Source organism: Salvelinus fontinalis, chromosome 6 (genome assembly GCF_029448725.1).
Source record: "Salvelinus fontinalis isolate EN_2023a chromosome 6, ASM2944872v1, whole genome shotgun sequence".
Classification (NCBI taxonomy): Eukaryota; Metazoa; Chordata; class Actinopteri; order Salmoniformes; family Salmonidae; genus Salvelinus; species Salvelinus fontinalis.
In genome coordinates this window covers 83,384,058-83,411,638 of record NC_074670.1, presented here as the reverse complement: position 1 = coordinate 83,411,638, position 27,581 = coordinate 83,384,058, and the positions used below count along the sequence as shown (strand labels likewise).

Genomic DNA, 27,581 nt, shown 5'->3' with positions numbered 1-27,581 from the left:
TAGAGGTGAGGAATTGTAGTCAGAATGATTCTCCACTCATGTGTAAATATTTCCCAGACTAGGAAAGTGTGTGAGGTCGGTCTCTGTGTAATGGTTCCTACACCGTGTCACCTGCAGCAGAGAGAGAGAGAGAGAGAGAGAGAGGGGCAGGAGGCAGGTCAGTGGGGAGCTACTTTAATCCACGCCCAAATGATTGGCTCTCAACCTTGTGGTCCGGGAAGGAAGCGCCAGCAATGTTAAATCAGGAGGAAATTGATTTGGGCCTTTTTCTAGTATGTCTGTCATACTAGCTCTCTCTACACCGCCTGGTGTTTGACTGTTACTGCCTGGTGGTGCCACCCTCTCTGCTCTCTACACCGCCTGGTGTTTGACTGACTGTTACTGCCTGGTGGTGCCACCCACTCTGCTCTCTACACCGCCTGGTGTTTGACTGACTGCTTCTGCCTGGTGGTGCCACCCACTCTGCTCTCTACACCGCCTGGTGTTTGACTGACTGCTTCTGCCTGGTGGTGCCACCCACTCTGCTCTCTACACCGCCTGGTGTTTGACTGTTACTGCCTGGTGGTGTCACCCACTCTGCTCTCTACACAGGCTGGTGTTTGACTGTTACTGCCTGGTGGTGCCACCCACTCTGCTCTCTACACAGGCTGGTGTTTGACTGACTGCTTCTGCCTGGTGGTGCCACCCACTCTGCTCTCTACACCGCCTGGTGTTTGACTGTTACTGCCTGGTGGTGTCACCCACTCTGCTCTCTACACAGGCTGGTGTTTGACTGACTGCTTCTGCCTGGTGGTGCCACCCACTCTGCTCTCTACACCGCCTGGTGTTTGACTGACTGTTACTGTCTGGTGGTTCCACCCACCCTGCTCTCTACACAGGCTGGTGTTTGACTGACTGTTACTGCCTGGTGGTGCCACCCACCCTGCTGCATATGGCTACGTACCAAATAGAACCCTATCCCTTATATAGTGCACTACCCACCGTATGGCCCCAGTATAGTGCACTACCAGCAGCTTGTAATGAGTAAGGCATGTGTGGCCTGGATGCATGTGACAGATGTGACCCGATTTCAGGAAACTAGGCGTCTGTCGCAAGACACGACTTCACAGGAGAGCCGTTTCAACGTAAAACATATTTTATCAAAATGTGTTTTTTGGCAGAATGCTTTCCTCAACGTGAACTTTCATGTGCCTTAATAACAAACTTGTATGCCATCTGTAAATATGAATACATTTAGTTAAATTACGAGTTCTAGTTGGTTAAGCCACAGAAAAAGGTAGCAACCTACCCGCTAGCCATGATTGGCTGAGATAATGAGTGGGCTGGACTTGCAGTGTGTTGAGTTTGAATTGGTCTGCCATATAGAAGGCTTTCGGTCTATTTGAGCATGTCAGGTTGTCTAGGTGATCTTATCTAACACCGCTTTAAAACAAAATGTGTTGTGTTGTTGAGCTGCATACGTGTTGATCTACTTTCTGGAGGATCCAGTTTTGAAATCAGTGGAATTAAAGTAGGATAACTAAAGAGATGGAGATTACATCTTCAAACTAAGGGCAACTATGGCATGTCGTTGCTGACAGGGAGAAGTGTCCATCATGCCTGATGATGTATAAAGGTAAGATAGTCTAGCGTTTAGCTAGCTACGTTTTCAGATATATTTCATGTTTCTAATTTTGACAGTGGTTTCATTTCAAGCTGAAGTGTACTGTTGGCTAGCTAGCTAACGTTAGCCGGCAGACTGGTTAGCTAACGTTACGTGACGTGTGATCTTAGACTTTCACTAGCTAAGTTCATTGTTTACCTAGCTAGCTAGCTATATGTCTTAAGCTAAAGTGTACTTTTAGCTAGCTAACGTTAGCTGGCTGGCTCCCTAGCTGATGTTATTATTTGTATCCCAGAGCAGTTTGCTTTTCTAGTTAGAACCTAATGTTAGCTAGCTAACATTAAACCTGATTGGTTAGCTCCCTGCACTGTGTTCATTGTTGTATATAGAGATGGGAGGGGCTAAAGCTTAAGAGGGTGTGAACGATGCTGAATGAGATGGGAGGGGCTAAAGCTTAAGAGGGTGTGAACGATGCTGAATGGGTGGAGACAAAGAAGAGCTCTTCACCAGATACCATAACATTAAGGTGATTTTCTCAAAAGTGAGTTTACAAGTTGATCAGCTTTCAAAGCAGAATTACTTTCCCATTGTTTCCTCAAATGCAGTGTATGATATACCATTTTGTAGCCCTGAGTCTCTACTTTTATCCAATGTAATAAAATAAAAAAAACACCATTTCAAATTTTGCTCATAAGACAGAATCCAGGTGGTGGGCAATACTAACTGTTTGGGGCAATACTAACTGTATCCAAGGCTCAGCCAATCGTTCAGAAGTAGTCGTCTGAAGAGATAAGAGACAACCAATTTCCTAGTTACAGCATCAGCACACGCTCTGGAAAGACAGCAGAGAGTAGAAAGGCAGTTTGTCAGTTACAGCAGCGCGTTCCCTGAAAGATAACGATGAGGTAGGTGAGACGCCTGACCACGGAGACGGGGGGGTGAGAAGGTGATGAAGCTGTACGTCATGAGCTGTAACCGAAAAATAACTTGCATTTGTAAAGTTTGAGGTGAGGGAGAAAGTGTTGTGGAACAAGTATTGTTAGCATGGTTAAGTATCTTTGCTAGCTGGATCGAATTCTCCGTTAGCTAGCCAGAGAAATGTTGAGCAACATTAGCCATGATCAAATATTTGAGTTTATGGTGTGAAAATTAGCTGGCTAGTGAAGCCAGACAGCTAACGTTAGCTAGCTAACGTTACAACATCAGATGAGCTAACGTTAGTAACCTAACCAATATTAACTGGTATACGACTCCTTGCCGTTCCTCAAGTTATGACGCGTTAGTTGCTTACTGGACCCTGGCAATCTGTGTGAAACGTTAACTAGCGAACGAACTAACTACTATCTGTGAACTAATGTTTAACCTCTACAGTATGTGGTTAATTTTCAGAAAGAGAGAATTAGGTGAAAAATGAGGCGTTGCTTGTTAAACAGGTGGGTTCAGGGATCAAGTGGAGCTGGGCCTGACTTAAGATGGATGCCACTGTAGGTGAAAGGAACACCACACACTTTCTCTCTTTCCCAATACAGTGGATAAAAAGGGGTATACCAGGTGTACTCTCTGTCTGAAAGAGATCAATTATGCCAACAAAAGGTATCATGCTCTGCTGGCACATTGGTGAACAGATCTCCACAGGCAGAAGGTGTACAATGTAATAATGTGTAGCCCAAAGATATTGCTTTTGTTGTGTTGAACTTGACAGGAACACTGTGTGTGAGTGAGGGGGGGTTATCACATGTTTTACTCAGTAGATGTTATTTTTGCACACATGTAACCTTGTGCACTTGATCGATGTCTACTATAGTGGCCACTATAATAGAACAACAATAGAATGGCTGTTTCATTCTATTTCTACTTTAAGATGTTTTTTTTCCCCCAAGTGCAATATTTATATGTGTGTGGTAACAAGCGTTCTATTATAAAGGCTGTCATGGTAACAAGCGTTCTATTATAGAGGCTGTCGTGGTAACAAGCGTTCTATTATAAAGGCTGTCGTGGTAACGAGTGTTCTATTATAAAGGCTGTCGTGGTAACAAGCGTTCTATTATAAAGGCTGTCATGGTAACAAGCGTTCTATTATAGAGGCTGTCGTGGTAACAAGCGTTCTATTATAAAGGCTGTCGTGGTAACGAGTGTTCTATTATAAAGGCTGTCGTGGTAACATGCGTTCTATTATAAAGGCTGTCGTGGTAACATGCGTTCTATTATAAAGGCTGTCGTGGTAACAGGCGTTCTATTATAAAGGCTGTCGTGGTAACGAGTGTTCTATTATAAAGGTTGTCATGGTAACAAGCGTTATATTATAAAGGCTGTCATGGTAACAAGCGTTCTATTATAAAGGTTGTCATGGTAACAAGCGTTATATTATAAAGGCTGTCATGGTAACAAGCGTTCTATTATAAAGGCTGTCGTGGTAACAGGCGTTCTATCATAAAGGCTGTCGTGGTAACAAGTGTTCTATTATAAAGGCTGTCATGGTAACAGGCGTTCTATTATAAAGGTTGTCATGGTAACACGCATTCTATTATAAAGGTTGTCATGGTAACAAGCCTTATATTATAAAGGCTGTCATGGTAACAAGCGTTCTATTATAAAGGTTGTCATGGTAACAAGCGTTATATTATAAAGGCTGTCATGGTAACAAGCGTTCTATTATAAAGGCTGTCGTGGTAACAGGCGTTCTATTATAAAGGCTGTCGTGGTAACAGGCGTTCTATTATAAAGGCTGTCGTGGTAACAGGCGTTCTATTATAAAGGCTGTCATGGTAACAAGCGTTATATTATAAAGGCTGTCATGGTAACAGGCGTTCTATTATAAAGGCTGTCGTGGTAACATGCGTTCTATTATAAAGGCTGTCGTGGTAACAGGCATTCTATTATAGAGGCTGTCGTGGTAACAGGCGTTCTATTATAGAGGCTGTCGTGGTAACAGGCGTTCTATTATAGAGGCTGTCGTGGTAACAGGCGTACTATTATAGAGGCTGTCGTGGTAACAGGCGTACTATTATAGAGGCTGTCGTGGTAACAGGCGTTCTATTATAGAGGCTGTCGTGGTAACAGGCGTTCTATTATAGAGGCTGTCGTGGTAACAGGCGTTCTATTATAAAGGCTGTCGTGGTAACAGGCGTTCTATTATAAAGGCTGTCGTGGTAACAGGCGTTCTATTATAAAGGCTGTCGTGGTAACAGGCGTTCTATTATAAAGGCTGTCGTGGTAACAGGCGTTCTATTATAAAGGCTGTCGTGGTAACAGGCGTTCTATTATAGAGGCTGTCGTGGTAACAGGCGTTCTATTATAAAGGCTGTCGTGGTAACAGGCGTTCTATTATAGAGGCTGTCATGGTAACAGGCGTACTATTATAGAGGCTGTCGTGGTAACAGGCGTTCTATTATAGAGGCTGTCATGGTAACAGGCGTACTATTATAGAGGCTGTCGTGGTAACAGGCGTTCTATTATAGAGGCTGTCGTGGTAACAGGCGTTCTATTATAAAGGCTGTCATGGTAACAGGCGTTCTATTATAGAGGCTGTCATGGTAACAGGCGTTCTATTATAGAGGCTGTCATGGTAACAGGCGTTCTATTATAAAGGCTGTCGTGGTAACAGGCGTTCTATTATAAAGGCTGTCATGGTAACAGGCGTTCTATTATAAAGGCTGTCATGGTAACAGGCGTTCTATTATAGAGGCTGTCATGGTAACAGGCGTTCTATTATAGAGGCTGTCATGGTAACAGGCGTTCTATTATAAAGGCTGTCGTGGTAACAGGCGTTCTATTATAAAGGCTGTCGTGGTAACAGGCGTTCTATTATAAAGGCTGTCATGGTAACAGGCGTTCTATTATAAAGGCTGTCGTGGTAACAGGCGTTCTATTATAAAGGCTGTCGTGGTAACAGGCGTTCTATTATAAAGGCTGTCATGGTAACAGGCGTTCTATTATAGAGGCTGTCATGGTAACAGGCGTTCTATTATAAAGGCTGTCATGGTAACAGGCGTTCTATTATAAAGGCTGTCGTGGTAACAGGCGTTCTATTATAAAGGCTGTCATGGTAACAGGCGTTCTATTATAAAGGCTGTCATGGTAACAGGCGTTCTATTATAAAGGCTGTCATGGTAACAGGCGTTCTATTATAAAGGCTGTCGTGGTAACAGGCGTTCTATTATAAAGGCTGTCATGGTAACAGGCGTTCTATTATAGAGGCTGTCATGGTAACAGGCGTTCTATTATAAAGGCTGTCGTGGTAACAGGCGTTCTATTATAAAGGCTGTCATGGTAACAGGCGTTCTATTATAGAGGCTGTCATGGTAACAGGCGTTCTATTATAAAGGCTGTTATGGTAACAGGCGTTCTATTATAAAGGCTGTCGTGGTAACAGGCGTTCTATTATAAAGGCTGTCATGGTAACAGGCGTTCTATTATAAAGGCTGTCATGGTAACAGGCGTTCTATTATAAAGGCTGTCATGGTAACAGGCGTTCTATTATAAAGGCTGTCGTGGTAACAGGCGTTCTATTATAGAGGCTGTCGTGGTAACAGGCGTTCTATTATAGAGGCTGTCGTGGTAACAGGCGTTCTATTATAAAGGCTGTCATGGTAACAGGCGTACTATTATAGAGGCTGTCGTGGTAACAGGCGTTCTATTATAAAGGCTGTCATGGTAACAGGCGTTCTATTATAGAGGCTGTCGTGGTAACAGGCGTTCTATTATAGAGGCTGTCGTGGTAACAGGCGTTCTATTATAAAGGCTGTCATGGTAACAGGCGTTCTATTATAAAGGCTGTCGTGGTAACAGGCGTTCTATTATAAAGGCTGTCGTGGTAACAGGCGTTCTATTATAAAGGCTGTCGTGGTAACAGGCGTTCTATTATAAAGGCTGTCGTGGTAACAGGCGTTCTATTATAAAGGCTGTCGTGGTAACAGGCGTTCTATTATAAAGGCTGTCGTGGTAACAGGCGTTCTATTATAGAGGCTGTCGTGGTAACAGGCGTTCTATTATAAAGGCTGTCGTGGTAACAGGCGTTCTATTATAAAGGCTGTCGTGGTAACAGGCGTTCTATTATAAAGGCTGTCGTGGTAACAGGCGTTCTATTATAAAGGCTGTCGTGGTAACAGGCGTTCTATTATAAAGGCTGTCGTGGTAACAGGCGTTCTATTATAAAGGCTGTCGTGGTAACAGGCGTTCTATTATAAAGGCTGTCGTGGTAACAGGCGTTCTATTATAAAGGCTGTCATGGTAACAGGCGTTCTATTATAAAGGCTGTCGTGGTAACAGGCGTTCTATTATAAAGGCTGTCGTGGTAACAGGCGTTCTATTATAAAGGCTGTCATGGTAACAGGCGTTCTATTATAAAGGCTGTCGTGGTAACAGGCGTTCTATTATAAAGGCTGTCGTGGTAACAGGCGTTCTATTATAAAGGCTGTCGTGGTAACAGGCGTTCTATTTTAAAGGCTGTCATGGTAACAGGCGTTCTATTATAAAGGCTGTCGTGGTAACAGGCGTTCTATTATAAAGGCTGTCATGGTAACAGGCGTACTATTATAGAGGCTGTCGTGGTAACAGGCGTTCTATTATAAAGGCTGTCATGGTAACAGGCGTTCTATTATAGAGGCTGTCGTGGTAACAGGCGGTCTATTATAGAGGCTGTCGTGGTAACAGGCGTTCTATTATAAAGGCTGTCATGGTAACAGGCGTTCTATTATAAAGGCTGTCGTGGTAACAGGCGTTCTATTATAAAGGCTGTCGTGGTAACAGGCGTTCTATTATAAAGGCTGTCGTGGTAACAGGCGTTCTATTATAAAGGCTGTCGTGGTAACAGGCGTTCTATTATAAAGGCTGTCGTGGTAACAGGCGTTCTATTATAAAGGCTGTCGTGGTAACAGGCGTTCTATTATAGAGGCTGTCGTGGTAACAGGCGTTCTATTATAAAGGCTGTCATGGTAACAGGCGTTCTATTATAAAGGCTGTCGTGGTAACAGGCGTTCTATTATAAAGGCTGTCGTGGTAACAGGCGTTCTATTATAAAGGCTGTCGTGGTAACAGGCGTTCTATTATAAAGGCTGTCGTGGTAACAGGCGTTCTATTATAAAGGCTGTCGTGGTAACAGGCGTTCTATTATAAAGGCTGTCATGGTAACAGGCGTTCTATTATAAAGGCTGTCATGGTAACAGGCGTTCTATTATAAAGGCTGTCGTGGTAACTGCAATATTGTTTTTTTTTTCAACAAATAACATTGGATTGATTTCTTTACATGTTTTAGCTGTGAGTTTGGTTCACATTAAGTATCAAAAGTAAAAGTATAAATCATTTCAAATTCCTTAAGCAAACCAGATGGCACCATTTTCTTGTTTCTTTATTTACGGATAGCCAGGGGCACTCGGACATAATTTACAAACGAAGCATTTGTGTTTAGTGAGTCCTCCAGATCAGAGGTTGTAGGGATGACCAGGGATGTTCTCTGTTTAGTGAGTCCTCCAGATCAGAGGTAGTAGATGACCAGGGATGTTCTCTTGACCAGTGTGTGAATTGGACCATTTTCCTGTCCTGCTAAGCATTCCTAATGTAACAAGTACTTTTAGGTGTCAGTGAAAATGTAGAGAGTAAAAAGTACAGTATTTTCTTTAGGAATGTAGTGAAGTATAAGGTCAAAAATAATAAAGTATAGATTTTAAAAAATTACTTAAGTAGTACTTGAAAGTATTTTTAAATACTTTACACCACTGCTCAATTGAAAGAATTTCCACACTGCCACGTAGGACTGCACGACATGGGCAAATAATCTAGGACTTATTTTTAACCAAATTTTGCCATTTGACTTGTGAATTTAGCAAAACTGTTGCAATATTTGAAATAGAATGACTATTCTAATTCTATAGTTAGAATACAGTAGTGGGCACTTTGAATACAGTGTTTGAGATGACAATGAATTAAAATGTCGGAGTTATTATGACAGGGTAGGAACTAAAGTGTTGATAAGTGTTTCCTAGGGGACCTTATAAGCTTTGTCTACATTGCATGTTTTCTCTTAGCCACATTTACATGAAGTAGCTAACATATTCATGTTTTGCATATTCCTCTTTGAATTAGATGATACTGTTGCACAAACAACATGCTGATTTATGTCTACACCATCACTGGTATTATCAGGCTGTGTTAGCTAGCTACGTTTGCTCTGACTCAGTACATGTATTAGCTAGCTAGCTATTAGCATTAGCGTCTCACAAGATTTAAGGCAACTTGCTTAAAAAAAAAGACAAAGTATCTGTTTGCTGATGTAAGAAACACAAACTAATAGTGTCATTATAGAACTCTAGTGGATTTATATTACGAAGCAAAGTGAAAACAGCATTGTCATCAATATCGTTGCATGTGCTGCATTGAACATGCAGACTGAACGCAAGTGTCTCGTGGTCGAGGAACATCAAATGCGCTCCTTGGGGGCGTGGCTAGGTCTGTGTGGAAAGAGCGGAGAGAGAGAGCGATGACTGAAGTAGGGAAGTAAACTATAAAAATTGACATTTTAAACATGGCGTATCACATTTAACAAACCAAACATTCAAATACCGGTATAGAAGGTAAACTAAACACCCAATCGGGTCCCAGCATCGAGACCGGTATATCATAAAATAGGGTATACTGCCCAGCCCTACCCACAGAGACTGATCATGTAGCTCATATTATTTGTTTAATTAGTTAACCCTGCATTTCCTCCTAGCAGGGATTTCTTTGCGTGTTTCAGTGCAACAAACAAAAAGTATCACCGTTTTGGGACGGTTTTCATCCCTGTTTATAGCCTGTAATCTAAAGTAATTCATAGATTGTAACCCCCCCCCCCAAAAAAAACAGTTTTTCATAGACGGAGAAGATGAATATGAGATGAAAGGCAAGTTCCTAACTAGTTCAGGAAGCCATGCTAGAGATCTGTGACGTTCACGGTGATGGGGGAGCAGGCGTTTTCTCTAACACTAAATATACATATGTATTTTACAGTTATACGGGAGGTGTAATCTTCTATTTAGTTGTTTTATAAATTGATGATGCTATATTTAGAAAAACATGTCATTTCAGGCCTTATTCATAGTTTTGTTGAATAGGAAATTCATCAAATATAGTATTTAACTGTAATTTATACCTGCTCTCGTGTCCTCCTAAAGTGAGTAGAACTATTTGTGACCAGAAAGGTGAGATTCAACCTTTCTTGAAGTACGCAGCATTAGTAGTTGTTGTTTATGGACTCTAATTTAAATAATTACTTTTGGGGAATATGTAGATTACATTTTCAATAACATTTAGTTACATTTTAAGAGTTAAGTGTTAACAGGCTATACAGTCTGAACCCCAGGCTATACTGTCTGAACCCCAGGCTATACAGTCTGAACGGGCCATATACAGTCTGAACGGGCCCTATGCAGTCTGAACGGGCCCTATGCAGCCTGAACGGGCCCTATGCAGCCTGAACGGGCCCTATGCAGCCTGAACGGGCCCTATGCAGCCTGAACGGGCCCTATGCAGCCTGAACGGGCCCTATGCAGCCTGAACGGGCCCTATGCAGCCTGAACGGGCCCTATGCAGCCTGAACGGGCCCTATGCAGCCTGAACGGGCCCTATGCAGCCTGAACGGGCCCTATGCAGCCTGAACGGGCCCTATGCAGCCTGAACGGGCCCTATGCAGCCTGAACGGGCCCTATGCAGCCTGAACGGGCCCTATGCAGCCTGAACGGGCCCTATGCAGCCTGAACGGGCCCTATGCAGCCTGAACGGGCCCTATGCAGCCTGAACGGGCCCTATGCAGCCTGAACGGGCCCTATGCAGCCTGAACGGGCCCTATGCAGCCTGAACGGGCCCTATGCAGCCTGAACGGGCCCTATGCAGCCTGAACGGGCCCTATGCAGCCTGAACGGGCCCTATGCAGCCTGAACGGGCCCTATGCAGCCTGAACGGGCCCTATGCAGCCTGAACGAACGGGCCCTATGCAGCCTGAACGGGCCCTATGCAGCCTGAACGGGCCCTATGCAGCCTGAACGAACGGGCCCTATACAGCCTGAACGAACGGGCCCTATACAGCCTGAACGAACGGGCCCTATACAGCCTGAACGAACGGGCCCTATACAGCCTGAACGAACGGGCCCTATACAGCCTGAACGAACGGGCCCTATACAGCCTGAATGAACGGGCCCTATACAGCCTGAACGAACGGGCCCTATACAGTCTGAAGGTGTGGGATCAATTTAAATCCAGGCACTTTAACAGGCACTAGTCATTAGAGGAATCTGCGTCCCGAGTGGTGCCCTATTTCCTAGTGTACTACTTTTAGGCTCTGGTCAAATGTAGTGCACGATATTAGGGCAAAGGGGTCCATATGATGTGGTGTGTGTACCATAAAACACATCCCCAGATCCATACCATCTGTCAGAGAGAGAGAGAATATATACATTCTTCAGAAACAGACTGCATGATGAGATGCTGCTGAATATTAGATGAGAGTGGATGGACTGTATCGTGTGTGTGTGTGTGTGTGTATCATGTGTTCCCAGGGGTAAAGGTCTGTCGAAGAGGTGTGTATGAAAGGTGTGTGTGTATGAACAGCAGACTGATGTGTGTGTCCTGTGTTCTCAGGGGTAAGGGTCCGTTGAAGAGGTGTGTGTGTATGAACAGCAGACTGATGTGTGTGTGTCCTGTGTTCTCAGGGGTAAGGGTCCGTTGAAGAATACCTCTGATGTCATCAGTGCTGCTAAGAAGATTGCTGAGGCTGGATCCAGGATGGATAAACTGGGCCGCACCATCGCAGACCAGGTAGATTACACACTGGTCCATGTCTCACCATCGCACTTTCCCTTTATTCTTCCCTCTCTCTTCCTCCCTCTCTCTTCCTCCCTCTCTCTTCCTCTCTCCCTCTCTCTTCCTCTCTCCCTCTCTCTTCCTCTCTCCCTCTCTCTTCCTCTCTCCCTCTCTCTTCCTCTCTCCCTCTCTCTTCCTCTCTCCCTCTCTCTTCCTCTCTCCCTCTCTCTTCCTCTCTCCCTCTCTCTTCCTCTCTCCCTCTCTTCCTCTCTCCCTCTCTTCCTCTCTCCCTCTCTTCCTCTCTCCCTCTCTCTCTTCCTCCCTCTCTCTCTTCCTCCCTCTCTCTCTTCCTCCCTCTCTCTCTTCCTCCCTCTCTCTCTTCCTCCCTCTCTCTCTTCCTCCCTCTCTCTCTTCCTCCCTCTCTCTCTTCCTCCCTCTCTCTCTCCCTCTCTCTCTCCCTCTCTCTTCCTCCCTCCGCTAGTCTGTTTCTCTCGCAATCTCTTTCATTCCCCGTCTTGCTTCTCTGCCCCATCCCCCTACTCTCTATCCCCCTCTCCTCCATCCCCATGTCCCCTCATCCCCCTCTCCTCCATCCCCATGTCCCCTCATCCCCATGTCCCCTCATCCCCCTCTCCTCCATCCCCATGTCCCCTCATCCCCCTCTCCTCCATCCCCATGTCCCCTCATCCCCCTCTCCTCCATCCCCATGTCCCCTCATCCCAGACATGAAAACATGTGTGTGTGTAAACACATCTGTGTACCTCTGTTCGGGTTTCATATTTTACAAATGTTACATCCTGAGAATATACATTTTCCCACAAAAACAGGAAGTGTCATTTATAAATCATTTGATTATATCTTTTGATTAGCATGAACATTCAAACCTGATGCTACTTGAGCCTGACGAGCCCTACATGAAATACCATTGTATGTGCTCAATCCCAAACAAAAGGCCAAAACGATTGTCCCGTTTTCCAATAAGGCCACACACATGATAGATTATAGGCTACCGCACATTTACGCACATCAGCATAAACAAACAGGAACCTCTATAATAATGTATGCTCTCCTGGGTAAATAAATGAATGTTAGCTGCAGTAATCTTTTGGAGTGTGGACTGTGTTACTCTACGGCGTTATAAGGACTGGGATAGTGCAGCATCCTGTTCAGACCGTGATGCTGGGAGAAAACACTCAATGCAATGCTGGACACGTGGCCTGTAAAAGTTACAATTAGCAAATTTGATTTAAATGTTGAAATATAATTTTTACCTTTTTTTACCTTTTTTTTATAGTTAGTAGTATGGCGCATTACCTTTTTGATAATATTTCCCCTAATGCTGTGCGATGTGATGTTCGTATTACCACCTCTCTCTCTCTCTCCTTCCGCTCGCTCAACAGTTTAATGAAATGCCTTTCGTTGTCCTTATCTTCATCATTGTATTGAATAATATAGGACTGGAATAAGATGCAGGTGGCCTTTTTTGCTTCTCTTCGCAAACATGGAATGTTTATGGGTCTGAATAAATAATTGCTTTGGATTAGGCCAGGGAGGCCCGGGAGGGGAGCCCTGTTGCCTGGGCAACACAGGGCCTCCATCATACACCTTGCCCCGGCTTTTTGTCCTGTGTAGATACACCACGGGAGGTGAAGCAGTTATCTGTTTTTTAAGCCCTGTATCTATTGTGGGTGGAGATGAGCGTAAGCCCCTTCCACAGTGGTAGTAGAGAGGCCCAGATTTCACTGGACAGCTACTGCCCCCTTAAACTGGGAAGCCCCTTCCACAGTGGTAGTAGAGAGGCCCAGACTTCACTGGACAGCTACTGCCCCCTTAAACTGGGAAGCCCCTTCCACAGTGGTAGTAGAGAGGCCCAGATTTCACTGGACAGCTACTGCCCCCTTAAACTGGGAAGCCCCTTCCACAGTGGTAGTAGAGAGGCCCAGATTTCACTGGACAGCTACTGCCCCCTTAAACTGGGAAGCCCCTTCCACAGTGGTAGTAGAGAGGCCCAGACTTCACTGGACAGCTACTGCCCCCTTAAACTGGGAAGCCCCTTCCACAGTGGTAGTAGAGAGGCCCAGACTTCACTGGACAGCTACTGCCCCCTTAAACTGGGAAGCCCCTTCCACAGTGGTAGTAGAGATGCCCAGATTTCACTGGACAGCTACTGCCCCCTTAAACTGGGAAGCCCCTTCCACAGTGGTAGTAGAGAGGCCCAGACTTCACTGGACAGCTACTGCCCCCTTAAACTGGGAAGCCCCTTCCACAGTGGTAGTAGAGAGGCCCAGATTTCACTGGACAGCTACTGCCCCCTTAAACTGGGAAGCACCCCAGTCAATTAGATGTTGTCTCACCTTTGTCACTGGGGTGTATGACGTTTAGGGATTTATCCCAACAAGCTGTAAACCAGCACATCAAATAAAACAAAGCAAAAAGTGAAGACTCCAGCGTTGCATCTGGGATGTTGGAACGTCAGGACCGCTGGACTAACTGACAGCCTAATAGGAAGTGATACCTGCAAGAGCACCGTCCTAAACAAACAACTCAAGAAACTACAAATCCACATTTCCACCTTACAGTAAACCCAACTCCTCCCTGGGAAGAAAAGGACACCTCCTTTTTATCTGAGGATATGGGTATGTTTTGCTGTCAGGAGCAGTAGTACCACCCACCGTTGTCTCAGAGAGAATCCTAGCCCTGTGTCTGAACACACGGGGATCCTGTCCACCTCAACCAACAGATCCGTTCAAGAAACTAAAGACAAGTGGTTTAAACTGGAGACGACCATAGACGACATCTCTAAACAAGAACACCTCTACCTGCTTGGCGACTCGAAGAGTCGACTCATGGGATTGACAGGATAAACTGAATAAAACGGCAGCATCTCCTCGAGTTCTGCACATTGCCACGACCTGTGCATCACTCATACTTCCAGACCAAACCCCACCGCAAAGTCTCCTGGAGCCCACTGGTCTCCCACGACCAGGTCAATGGCACCAGCTGGATCTGATCCACAACGAGCCGATCTTGTGGTACCCTCCAAACCTGTAGTATTCACAGCGCAGACTGCGACACAGACCACTCCCTCGTGTGCTGTAGATTCTACAGACAAACAAGATAGAGTCAAACCAAAAAAATGAGCCCCACGCATCGACAGCAGCGAAACAGCTAACCCAGCAAAAACCGCAGCCTACCCCTGTGCCCTAGAAGAATCCCTCGCCCACGTACCCCAACCCACCTCTACCCAGCAGAAACCGCAGCCTTCCCCTGTGCCCTAGAAGAATCCCTCGAAATGGGACAATCTACAAGACATCATCCATAGCTTTTGTTTTTTCTTGAAAGCTTTTTGTCTAAAAGCTGAGAGTCCAGCGACTGGATTGAAGCCAATTCAACTGAAACTCATCCTGGAAGTTAAAGGCCCTCGCCAACTTCAAAATGTCGCCCCAAACAGCAAGAACCTTACATGCCCTCAGAGTGGCGTGGAAGAAATTCCCGCAAACCTCAAGACACTGTGCTATTGGCTGACAGCTCTGCAATGACCTCTAATCATCTGCTCGCTCAGGCAACATCGGAGGCATATATGACCGCATCGAAGAGCAGCCTAGCCGGTGAAAGCACCGGGCAGTGATGGGATCACAGCTGAAATCGTCAAGTGTGCTATTCTTCACCATCTCTACATGCTCCTGCGTCTGTGCTGGCGAGCTGGTGCTTGTCCCTCAGGACATGCGGGTTGCCAGTATTGGTCACCTTGTACAAAAAACAAGGGTGACAGAATGGATTGTAACTGCTGTGGCTCTGCATCACCGGTAAACTATTTGCTAGTTGCACTGAATAGAGTCCGGTTGAAGCTAAACACAGAATTACAGGCAGGGTTCCGATCCAGAACGTCCCCCACGGACATTATCTTCTCTCTGAGACAACACGGCCATCCCGTTTTTGTAAGCTAGTGCGGCCTACCGCTTCGGGGCTGAGCCGCTGTTGCCTCCTCGACGCACTTAGTTGACCGGGGGCAGCTCTAGCAGGGCAGAAATTTGACCAACTGACTTGTTGGAAAGATGTCAATCCTATGACGGTGTCACGTTGAAAGTCACTGAGCTCTTCAGTACGGGCCATTCTACTACCAATGTTTGTCTAATGGAGGTTGCATGGCGGTGTGCTCGATTTTATACACCTGTCAGCAACGGGTGTGGCTGAAATAGCCGAATCTACTAATTTGAAGGGGTGTCCACATACTTTTGTATATAGAGTGTAGATCAACCGATTGATCTTCAACAGGATTATGTTTCTGTTTTGGATGCAATTTGAATGGAATTGATGGAGAGAGAGAGTGGCGCTGATTTTAAACCAACGCTATCCGAGTGACGGGTTGTTTTAACTCTCAAGCTGCAATAAAATAAATCTATTTTTTTTCTAAGCGGGGCTGGTTGTGTGTGTCTAATCGGTCTGTACCCAGGAACACAGTTTAGTAGAGGGAGAAAATGTGATTTAGACATCAGTTTATCACGACCCGGTTTAGATTCAGTTGTCATATTTCTGAACAACAGAGTATTGTCTTTCATGTTTGTTTTCCCACAGACATTAACACGTTCTGTTTTAATGTTAAATATGTAGCCTAGCTTCGTGGCATTCAACCCAACGGTTTACACAAGTGTGGCTTATGTTTTTGTTTGTTATCCAAACAAAGTTTATTTTTGGTTGTATCCTTCCTCTGTTGGTATGTAGATGTAACAGCTGTTCATTATTGATGTACCTAATGTTAGCGTTTTGTAGAGGGTACAGGCCTTGTTATGTATAGCAATAGGACCCAGTTCTCCTGCTCTGACCCTGTTACGCTAGGGGTCGTGTTAAATATGAATCACCCACATCTCCCTCATACCTTTTTTGTATTTTACATTTTTTTTTTCATATTGCATATATCCCACTTATTTTAGTTTCCACTCATAATTGTCCTTCCTCTTTTGTAATCAGGTGTGTGTGTGTTAATCTTGACACATCCTCCTGAGTACTGTGATGCTATTAATAAGATCCAACACACACACATTGGCTCTGAGGCTGGGTGGAAGACATCTGTTGTCAACTCAGCTAGATTAGTGCTTTAGCCTGAGTCCTATTCCCTATGTAGGGCACTACTGTTGACCTGAGTCCTATTCCCTATATAGGGCACTACTGTTGACCTGAGTCCTATTCCCTATATAGGGCACTACTGTTGACCTGAGTCCTATTCCCTATATAGGGCACTACTGTTGACCTGAGTCCTATTCCCTATATAGGGCACTACTGTTGACCTGAGTCCTATTCCCTATATAGGGCACTACTGTTGACCTGAGTCCTATTCCCTATATAGGGCACTACTGTTGACCTGAGTCCTATTCCCTATATAGGGCACTACTGTTGACCTGAGTCCTATTCCCTATATAGGGCACTACTGTTGACCTGAGTCCTATTCCCTATATAGGGCACTACTGTTGACCTGAGTCCTATTCCCTATATAGGGCACTACTGTTGACCTGAGTCCTATTCCCTATATAGGGCACTACTGTTGACCTGAGTCCTATTCCCTATATAGGGCACTACTGTTGACCTGAGTCCTATTCCCTATATAGGGCACTACTGTTGACCAGAGCCCTATTCCCTATATGGGGCACTACTTTAGACCAGAGCCCTATTCCCTATATATAGGGCACTACTTTAGACCAGAGCCCTAATCCCTATATATAGGGCACTACTTTAGACCAGAGGCCTATTCCCTATATATAGGGCACTACTTTAGACCAGAGACCTATTCCCTATATATAGGGCACTACTTTAGACCAGAGGCCTATTCCCTATATATAGGGCACTACTTTAGACCAGAGACCTATTCCCTATATATAGGGCACTACTTTAGACCAGAGGCCTATTCCCTATATATAGGGCACTACTTTAGACCAGAGGCCTATTCCCTATATATAGGGCACTACTTTAGACCAGAGGCCTATTCCCTATATATAGGGCACTACTTTAGACCAGAGGCCTATTCCCTATATATAGGGCACTACTTTAGACCAGAGGCCTATTCCCTATATATAGGGCACTACTTTAGACCAGAGGCCTATTCCCTATATATAGGGCACTACTTTAGACCAGAGGCCTATTCCCTATATATAGGGCACTACTTTAGACCAGAGCCCTAATCCCTATATATAGGGCACTACTTTAGACCAGAGTCCTATTCCCTATATAGGGCACTACTGTTGACCAGAGCCCTATTCCCTATATGGGGCACTACTTTAGACCAGAGCCCTATTCCCTATATATAGGGCACTACTTTAGACCAGAGGCCTATTCCCTATATATAGGGCACTACTTTAGACCAGAGGCCTATTCCCTATATATTGGGCACTACTTTAGACCAGAGGCCTATTCCCTATATATAGGGCACTACTTTAGACCAGAGGCCTATTCCCTATATATAGGGCACTACTTTAGACCAGAGGCCTATTCCCTATATATAGGGCACTACTTTAGACCAGAGGCCTATTCCCTATATATTGGGCACTACTTTAGACCAGAGGCCTATTCCCTATATATTGGGCACTACTTTAGACCAGAGGCCTATTCCCTATATATAGGGCACTACTTTAGACCAGAGGCCTATTCCCTATATATAGGGCACTACTTTAGACCAGAAGCCTATTCCCTATATATAGGGCACTACTTTAGACCAGAGGCCTATTCCCTATATATAGGGCACTACTTTAGACCAGAGGCCTATTCCCTATATATAGGGCACTACTTTAGACCAGAGGCCTATTCCCTATATATAGGGCACTACTTTAGACCAGAGGCCTATTCCCTATATATAGGGCACTACTTTAGACCAGAGGCCTATTCCCTATATATAGGGCACTACTTTAGACCAGAGACCTATTCCCTATATATATAGGGCACTACTTTAGACCAGAGGCCTATTCCCTATATATAGGGCACTACTTTAGACCAGAGGCCTATTCCCTATATATAGGGCACTACTTTAGACCAGAGGCCTATTCCCTAAATATATAGGGCACTACTTTAGACCAGAGGCCTATTCCCTATATATAGGGCACTACTTTAGACCAGAGGCCTATTCCCTATATATAGGGCACTACTTTAGACCAGAGACCTATGAGGATCTCTCCCTCATAATGTTATAATGAGCGGTGTACCTCCTGCGTTAGATACTACTGCTGTTTGATGTTTTATTGAAGCAGCTCTTAGATCTCCCATGTAACGCTCTAGGAGGAGATGCCTGCCATGTCTATCACCAAGTAATACAGCACGCCTGCTACCACCCCATGGTCTGATACAGAGGGGAGGAAGGTGGAGGGGGGGGGGCATGGATTTTATAGCCTTTGCCCCCGACGAGGCTTTTGAAGTTGTTTATTAATTTTAATGAATACAATTGTATCCTTCAAAGACAGCAGATGGGCACCATACAGGAGTGTGTGTGTGCGTCCGTCAGTCCGTTCGCTTGTTTGTGTGTGTGTATTTCTGTGTGCATGTTTGTAAGTGTGTTAAACTAAGCTATCTCTCATCCTTACTCAACCAGGCTAACACTCAGCCTTACCCAACCAGGCTAAACCAGGCTAACGCTCAGCCTTACCCAACCAGGCTAAACCAGGTCGAACGCTCCGCCTTACCAAACCAGGCTAAACCAGGCTAACGCTCAGCCTTACCCAACCAGGCTAAACCAGGTCGAACGCTCCGCCTTACCAAACCAGGCTAAACCAGGCTAATGCTCAGCCTTACCCAACCAGGCTTAACCAGGTCAAACGCTCCGCCTTACCCAACCAGGCTTAACCAGGTCAAACGCTCCGCCTTACCCAACCAGGTCGAACGCTCCACCTTACCCAACCAGGTCGAACGCTCAGCCTTACCCAACCAGGTCGAACGCTCAGCCTTACCCAACCAGGTCGAACGCTCCGCCTTACCCAACCAGGTCGAACGCTCCGCCTTACCCAACCAGGTCGAACGCTCCGCCTTACCCAACCAGGTCGAACGCTCCGCCTTACCCAACCAGGTCGAACGCTCCGCCTTACCCAACCAGGTCGAACGCTCCGCCTTACCCAACCAGGTCGAACGCTCCGCCTTACCCAACCAGGTCGAACGCTCCGCCTTACCCAACCAGGTCGAACGCTCAGCCTTACCCAACCAGGTCGAACGCTCCGCCTTACCCAACCAGGTCGAACGCTCAGCCTTACCCAACCAGGTCGAACGCTCAGCCTTACCCAACCAGGTCGAACGCTCAGCCTTACCCAACCAGGTCGAACGCTCAGCCTTACCCAACCAGGTCGAACGCTCAGCCGTACCCAACCAGGTCGAACGCTCAGCCTTACCCAACCAGGTCGAACGCTCCGCCTTACCCAACCAGGTCGAACGCTCCGCCTTACCCAACCAGGTCGAACGCTCCGCCTTACCGACATGATAGTGTGAAAAGGGTATACCACTCACCTATTAACCAGGACTGCATATAGGATAGAGGGTTGTGGGTGGAAAGTGAGGATTGGAGAGAGATGCAGGAAGTTAAAGGGATGTAGGGCATTGGGTTAGGAGAACAGTTAGATGGAGGGAGACATGAGATGGAGGGCAGTGGGTTAGGAGTAGAGATGAGATGGAGGGAGAGATGGAGGGATGAGATGAGATGGAAGGATGAGATGAGATGGAAGGATGAGATGAGATGGAGGGATGAGATGAGATGGAGGGATGAGATGAGATGGAGGGATGAGATGAGATGGAGGGATGAGATGAGATGGAGGGATGAGATGAGATGGAGGGATGAGATGAGATGGAGGGATGAGATGGAGGGATGAGATGGAGGGATGAGATGAGATGGAGGGATGAGATGAGATGGAGGGATGAGATGAGATGGAGGGATGAGATGAGATGGAGGGATGAGATGAGATGGAGGGATGAGATGAGATGGAGGGATGAGATGAGATGAGATGGAGGGATGAGATGGAGGGATGAGATGGAGGGATGAGATGAGATGGAGGGATGAGATGGAGGGATGAGATGAGATGGAGGGATGAGATGAGATGGAGGGATGAGATGAGATGGAGGGATGAGATGAGATGGAGGGATGAGATGAGATGGAGGGATGAGATGAGATGGAGGGATGAGATGAGATGGAGGGATGAGATGAGATGGAGGGATGAGATGAGATGAGATGGAGGGATGAGATGGAGGGATGAGATGGAGGGATGAGATGAGATGGAGGGAGAGATGGAGGGAGAGATGGAGGGAGAGATGGAGGGAGAGATGGAGGATGAGATGGAGGATGAGATGGAGGATGAGATGGAGGATGAGATGGAGGATGAAATGGAGGATGAAATGGAGGATGAAATGGAGGATGAGATGGAGGATGAGATGGAGGATGAGATGGAGGATGAGATGGAGGATGAGATGGAGGATGAAATGGAGGATGAAATGGAGGATGAAATGGAGGATGAAATGGAGGATGAAATGGAGGATGAAATGGAGGATGAAATGGAGGATGAGATGGAGGATGAGATGGAGGGATGAGATGGAGGGATGAGATGGAGGGATGAGATGAGATGGAGGATGAGATGGAGGATGAGATGGAGAGATGAGATGGAGAGATGAGATGGAGGATGAGATGGAGAGATGAGATGGAGGATGAGATGGAGGATGAGATGGAGGATGAGATGGAGGATGAAATGGAGGATGAAATGGAGGATGAGATGGAGGATGAAATGGAGGATGAAATGGAGGATGAAATGGAGGATGAGATGGAGAGAGATGAGATGGAGAGAGATGAGATGGAGAGAGATGAGATGGAGAGAGATGAGATGGAGAGAGATGAGATGGAGAGAGATGAGATGGAGAGAGATGAGATGGAGTGAGATGAGATGAGATGAGATGGATGGAGTGAGATGAGATGGATGGAGTGAGAGAGATGAGATGAGATGGATGGAGAGAGATGAGATGAGATGGAGGATGAGATGAGATGAGATGGAGGATGAGATGAGATGAGATGGAGGGAGAGATGAGATGGAGGGAGAGATGAGATGGAGGGAGAGATGAGATGGAGGGAGAGATGAGATGGAGGGAGAGATGAGATGGAGGGAGAGATGAGATGGAGGGAGAGATGAGATGGAGGGAGAGATGAGATGGAGGGAGAGATGAGATGGAGGGAGAGATGAGATGGAGGGAGAGATGAGATGGAGGGAGAGATGAGATGGAGGGAGAGATGAGATGGAGGGAGAGATGAGATGGAGGGAGAGATGAGATGGAGGGAGAGATGAGATGGAGGGAGAGATGAGATGGAGGGAGAGATGAGATGAGATGGAGGGAGAGATGAGATGAGATGGAGGGAGGGAGAGATGAGATGAGATGGAGGGAGAGATGAGATGAGATGGAGGGAGAGATGAGATGAGATGAGATGGAGGGAGAGATGAGATGGAGGGAGAGATGAGATGGAGGGAGAGATGAGATGGAGGGAGAGATGAGATGGAGGGAGAGACGAGATGGAGGGAGAGATGAGATGGAGGGAGAGACGAGATGGAGGGAGAGATGAGATGAGATGGAGGGAGAGATGGAGGGAGAGATGAGATGGAGGGAGAGATGAGATGGAGGGAGAGATGAGATGGAGGGAGAGATGAGATGGAGGGAGGGAGAGATGAGATGGAGGGAGAGATGAGATGAGATGGAGGGAGAGATGAGATGAGATGAGATGGAGGGAGAGATGAGATGGAGGGAGAGATGAGATGGAGGGAGAGATGAGATGGAGGGAGAGATGAGATGGAGGGAGAGATGAGATGGAGGGAGAGATGAGATGAGATGGAGGGAGAGATGGAGGGAGAGATGGAGGGAGAGATGGAGGGAGAGATGAGATGGAGGGAGAGATGAGATGGAGGGAGAGATGAGATGGAGGGAGAGATGAGATGGAGGGAGAGATGAGATGGAGGGAGAGATGAGATGGAGGGAGAGATGAGATGGAGGGAGAGATGAGATGGAGGGAGAGATGAGATGGAGGGAGAGATGAGATGAGATGGAGGGAGAGATGAGATGAGATGAGATGAGATGGAGGGAGAGATGAGATGGAGGGAGAGATGAGATGGAGGGAGAGATGAGATGGAGGGAGAGATGAGATGAGATGAGGGAGAGATGGAGGGAGAGATGAGATGGAGGGAGAGATGAGATGGAGGGAGAGATGAGATGGAGGGAGAGATGAGATGGAGGGAGAGATGAGATGGAGGGAGAGATGAGATGGAGGGAGAGATGAGATGAGATGGAGGGAGAGATGAGATGAGATGGAGGGAGGGAGAGATGAGATGGAGGGAGAGATGAGATGAGATGGAGGGAGAGATGAGATGAGATGAGATGGAGGGAGAGATGAGATGGAGGGAGAGATGAGATGGAGGGAGAGATGAGATGGAGGGAGAGATGAGATGGAGGGAGAGATGAGATGGAGGGAGAGATGGAGGGAGAGATGGAGGGAGAGATGAGATGGAGGGAGAGATGAGATGGAGGGAGAGATGAGATGGAGGGAGAGATGAGATGGAGGGAGAGATGAGATGGAGGGAGAGATGAGATGGAGGGAGAGATGAGATGGAGGGAGAGATGAGATGGAGGGAGAGATGAGATGGAGGGAGAGTTGAGATGAGATGGAGTGAGGGAGAGATGAGATGAGATGGAGGGAGAGATGAGATGGAGGGAGAGATGAGATGGAGGGAGAGATGGAGGGAGAGATGGAGGGAGAGATGGAGGGAGAGATGGAGAGATGAGATGGAGGGAGAGATGAGATGGAGGGAGAGATGAGATGGAGGGAGAGATGAGATGGAGGGAGAGATGAGATGGAGGGAGAGATGAGATGGAGGGAGAGATGAGATGAGATGAGATGAGATGGATGGAGGGAGATGAGATGGATGGAGGGAGATGAGATGGAGGGAGAGAGATGAGATGGAGGGAGGGAGATGAGATGGAGGGAGAGAGATGAGATGGAGGGAGAGAGATGAGATGGAGGGAGGGAGATGAGATGGAGGGAGAGAGATGAGATGGAGGGAGAGAGATGAGATGGAGGGAGAGAGATGAGATGGAGGGAGAGAGATGAGATGGAGGGAGAGAGATGAGATGGAGGGAGAGAGATGAGATGGAGGGCAGGGGGTTAGGACTAGAGATGGAGGGAGAGATGAGATGGAGGGAGAGATGAGATGGAGGGAGAGATGAGATGGAGGGAGAGATGAGATGGAGGGAGAGATGAGATGGAGGGAGAGATGAGATGGAGGGAGAGATGAGATGGAGGGAGAGATGAGATGGAGGGAGAGATGAGATGGAGGGAGAGATGAGATGGAGGGAGAGATGAGATGGAGGGAGAGATGAGATGAGATGGATGGAGGGAGAGATGAGATGGAGGGAGAGATGAGATGGAGGGAGAGATGAGATGGAGGGAGAGATGAGATGGAGGGAGAGATGAGATGGAGGGAGAGATGAGATGGAGGGAGAGATGAGATGAGATGGATGATGAGATGGAGGATGAGATGGAGGATGAGATGGAGGATGAGATGGAGGATGAGATGGAGGATGAGATGGAGGATGAGATGGAGGATGAGATGATATGGATGAGATGATATGGATGAGATGAGATGAGATGGAGGATGAGATGAGATGAGATGGAGGATGAGATGAGATGGATGGAGAGAGATAGGGAGAGATGAGATGAGATGGAGGATGAGATGAGATGGAGGATGAGATGAGATGGAGGATGAGATGAGATGGAGAGAGATGAGATGAGATGGATGGAGAGAGATGAGATGAGATGGAGAGAGATGAGATGAGATGGATGGAGAGAGATGAGATGGAGAGAGATGAGATGAGATGGATGGAGAGAGATGAGATGGAGGGAGAGATGAGATGGAGGGAGAGATGAGATGGAGGGAGAGATGAGATGGAGGGAGGGGAGAGATGAGATGGAGGGAGAGATGAGATGGAGGGAGAGATGAGATGAGATGGAGGATGAGATGAGATGAGATGGAGGATGAGATGAGATGGAGGATGAGATGAGATGAGATGGAGGATGAGATGAGATGAGATGGAGGATGAGATGAGATGAGATGGATGGAGAGAGATGAGATGAGATGGATGGAGAGAGATGAGATGAGATGGAGAGAGATGAGATGAGATGGAGAGAGATGAGATGGATGGAGAGAGATGAGATGGAGGGAGAGAGATGAGATGAGATGGAGGGAGAGATGAGATGAGATGGAGGGAGAGATGAGATGGAGGGAGAGATGAGATGGAGGATGAGATGAGATGGATGGAGAGAGATGAGATGGAGGGAGAGAGATGAGATGGAGGGCAGGGGGTTAGGACTAGAGATGAGATGGAGGGAGAGATGAGATGGAGGGAGAGATGAGATGGAGGGAGAGATGAGATGGAGGGAGAGATGAGATGGAGGGAGAGATGGAGGGAGAGATGAGATGGATGGAGAGAGATGAGATGGATGGAGAGAGATGAGATGGATGGAGAGAGATGAGATGGATGGAGAGAGATGAGATGGATGGAGAGAGATGAGATGGAGGGAGAGAGATGAGATGGAGGGCAGGGGGTTAGGACTAGAGATGAGATGGAGGGAGAGATGAGATGGAGGGAGAGATGAGATGGAGGGAGAGATGAGATGGAGGGAGAGATGAGATGGAGGGAGAGATGAGATGGAGGGAGAGATGAGATGGAGGGAGAGATGAGATGGAGGGAGAGATGAGATGAGATGGAGAGATGAGATGAGATGGAGGGAGAGATGAGATGGAGGGAGAGATGAGATGGAGGGAGAGATGAGATGGAGGGAGAGATGAGATGGAGGGAGAGATGAGATGGAGGGAGAGATGAGATGGAGGGAGAGATGAGATGGAGGGAGAGATGAGATGGAGGGAGAGATGAGATGGAGGGAGAGATGAGATGGAGGGAGAGATGAGATGGAGGGAGAGATGAGATGGAGGGAGAGATGAGATGAGATGAGATGGAGGGAGAGAGATGAGATGGAGGGAGAGAGATGAGATGGAGGGAGAGAGATGAGATGGAGGGAGAGAGATGAGATGGAGGGAGAGAGATGAGATGGAGGGAGAGAGATGAGATGGAGGGAGAGAGATGAGATGGAGGGCAGGGGGTTAGGACTAGAGATGAGATGGAGGGAGAGATGAGATGGAGGGAGAGATGAGATGGAGGGATGAGATGGAGGGATGAGATGGAGAGATGAGATGGAGGGATGAGATGGAGGGATGAGATGGAGGGATGAGATGGAGGGATGAGATGGAGGGATGAGATGGAGGGATGAGATGGAGGGATGAGATGGAGGGATGAGATGAGATGGAGGGATGAGATGAGATGGAGGGAGAGATGAGATGGAGGGAGAGATGAGATGGAGGGAGAGATGAGATGGAGGGAGAGATGAGATGGAGGGAGAGATGAGATGGAGGGATGAGATGGAGGGATGAGATGGAGGGATGAGATGGAGGGATGAGATGGAGGGATGAGATGGAGGGATGAGATGAGATGGAGGGAGAGATGAGATGGAGGGAGAGATGAGATGGAGGGAGAGAGATGAGATGGAGGGCAGGGGGTTAGGACTAGAGATGAGATGGAGGGAGAGATGAGATGGAGGGAGAGATGATATGGAGGGAGAGATGAGATGGAGGGAGAGATGAGATGGAGGGAGAGATGAGATGGAGGGAGAGATGAGATGGAGGGAGGATGAGATGAGAGGGAGGATGAGATGAGAGGGAGGATGAGATGAGAGGGAGGATGAGATGAGAGGGAGGATGAGATGAGAGGGAGGATGAGATGAGAGGGAGGATGAGATGAGAGGGAGGATGAGATGAGATGGAGGATGAGATGAGATGGAGGATGAGATGAGATGGAGGATGAGATGAGATGAGATGGAGGGAGAGAGATGAGATGGAGGGAGAGAGATGAGATGGAGGGAGAGAGATGAGATGAGAGATGAGATGGAGGGAGGGAGAGAGATGAGATGGAGGGAGGGAGAGAGATGAGATGGAGGGAGGGAGGGAGAGAGATGAGATGGAGGGAGGGAGAGAGATGGAGGGAGGGAGAGAGATGAGATGGAGGGAGGGAGAGAGATGAGATGGAGGGAGGGAGAGAGATGAGATGGAGGGAGGGAGAGAGATGAGATGGAGGGAGGGAGAGAGATGAGATGGAGGGAGGGAGAGAGATGGAGGGAGGGAGAGAGATGAGATGGAGGGAGGGAGAGAGATGAGATGGAGGGAGGGAGAGAGATGAGATGGAGGGAGGGAGAGAGATGAGATGGAGGGAGGGAGAGAGATGGAGGGAGGGAGAGAGATGAGATGGAGGGAGAGATGAGATGAGATGGATGGAGAGAGATGAGATGGAGGGAGAGAGATGAGATGGAGGGCAGGGGGTTAGGACTAGAGATGAGATGAGATGGAGGATGAGATGAGATGAGATGGAGAGAGAGATGAGATGAGATGGAGAGAGATGAGATGAGATGAGATGGAGGGAGAGATAAGATGAGATGGAGGGAGAGATGAGATGAGATGGAGGGAGAGATGAGATGAGATGGAGGGAGAGATGAGATGGAGGGAGAGATGAGATGGAGGGAGAGATGAGATGGAGGGAGAGATGAGATGGAGGGAGAGATGAGATGGAGGGAGAGATGAGATGAGATGGAGGAAGAGATGAGATGGAGGGAGAGATGAGATGGAGGGAGAGAGATGAGATGGAGAGAGAGAGATGAGATGGAGGGAGAGAGATGAGATGGAGGGAGAGAGATGAGATGGAGGGAGAGAGATGAGATGGAGGGAGAGAGATGAGATGGAGGGAGAGAGATGAGATGGAGGGCAGGGGGTAAGGACTAGAGATGAGATGGAGGGAGAGATGAGATGGAGGGAGAGATGAGATGGAGGGAGAGATGAGATGGAGGGATGAGATGGAGGGATGAGATGGAGGGATGAGATGGAGGGATGAGATGGAGGGATGAGATGGAGGGATGAGATGAGATGGAGGGATGAGATGGAGGGATGAGATGAGATGGAGAGATGAGATGGAGGGAGAGATGAGATGGAGGGAGAGATGAGATGGAGGGAGAGATGAGATGGAGGGAGAGATGAGATGGAGGGAGAGATGAGATGGAGGGAGAGAGATGAGATGAGATGGAGGGAGAGAGATGAGATGAGATGGAGGGAGAGAGATGAGA

General features: G+C 47.1%; 1 protein-coding gene across 3 annotated transcripts in view; it reads left to right on the top strand.

Annotated features, from left to right (window-relative positions):
- The window catches only part of LOC129858538 (catenin alpha-1-like), a 295,543-nt gene that overhangs the window by 220,586 nt on the left and 47,376 nt on the right, over positions 1-27,581 (top strand). For all 3 annotated transcript variants that reach the window (XM_055927845.1, XM_055927844.1, XM_055927846.1), the window contains one exon: positions 11,284-11,389. In XM_055927845.1, the coding sequence (XP_055783820.1) occupies positions 11,284-11,389 (106 nt within the window). The remainder of the gene's footprint in view (positions 1-11,283; positions 11,390-27,581) is intronic.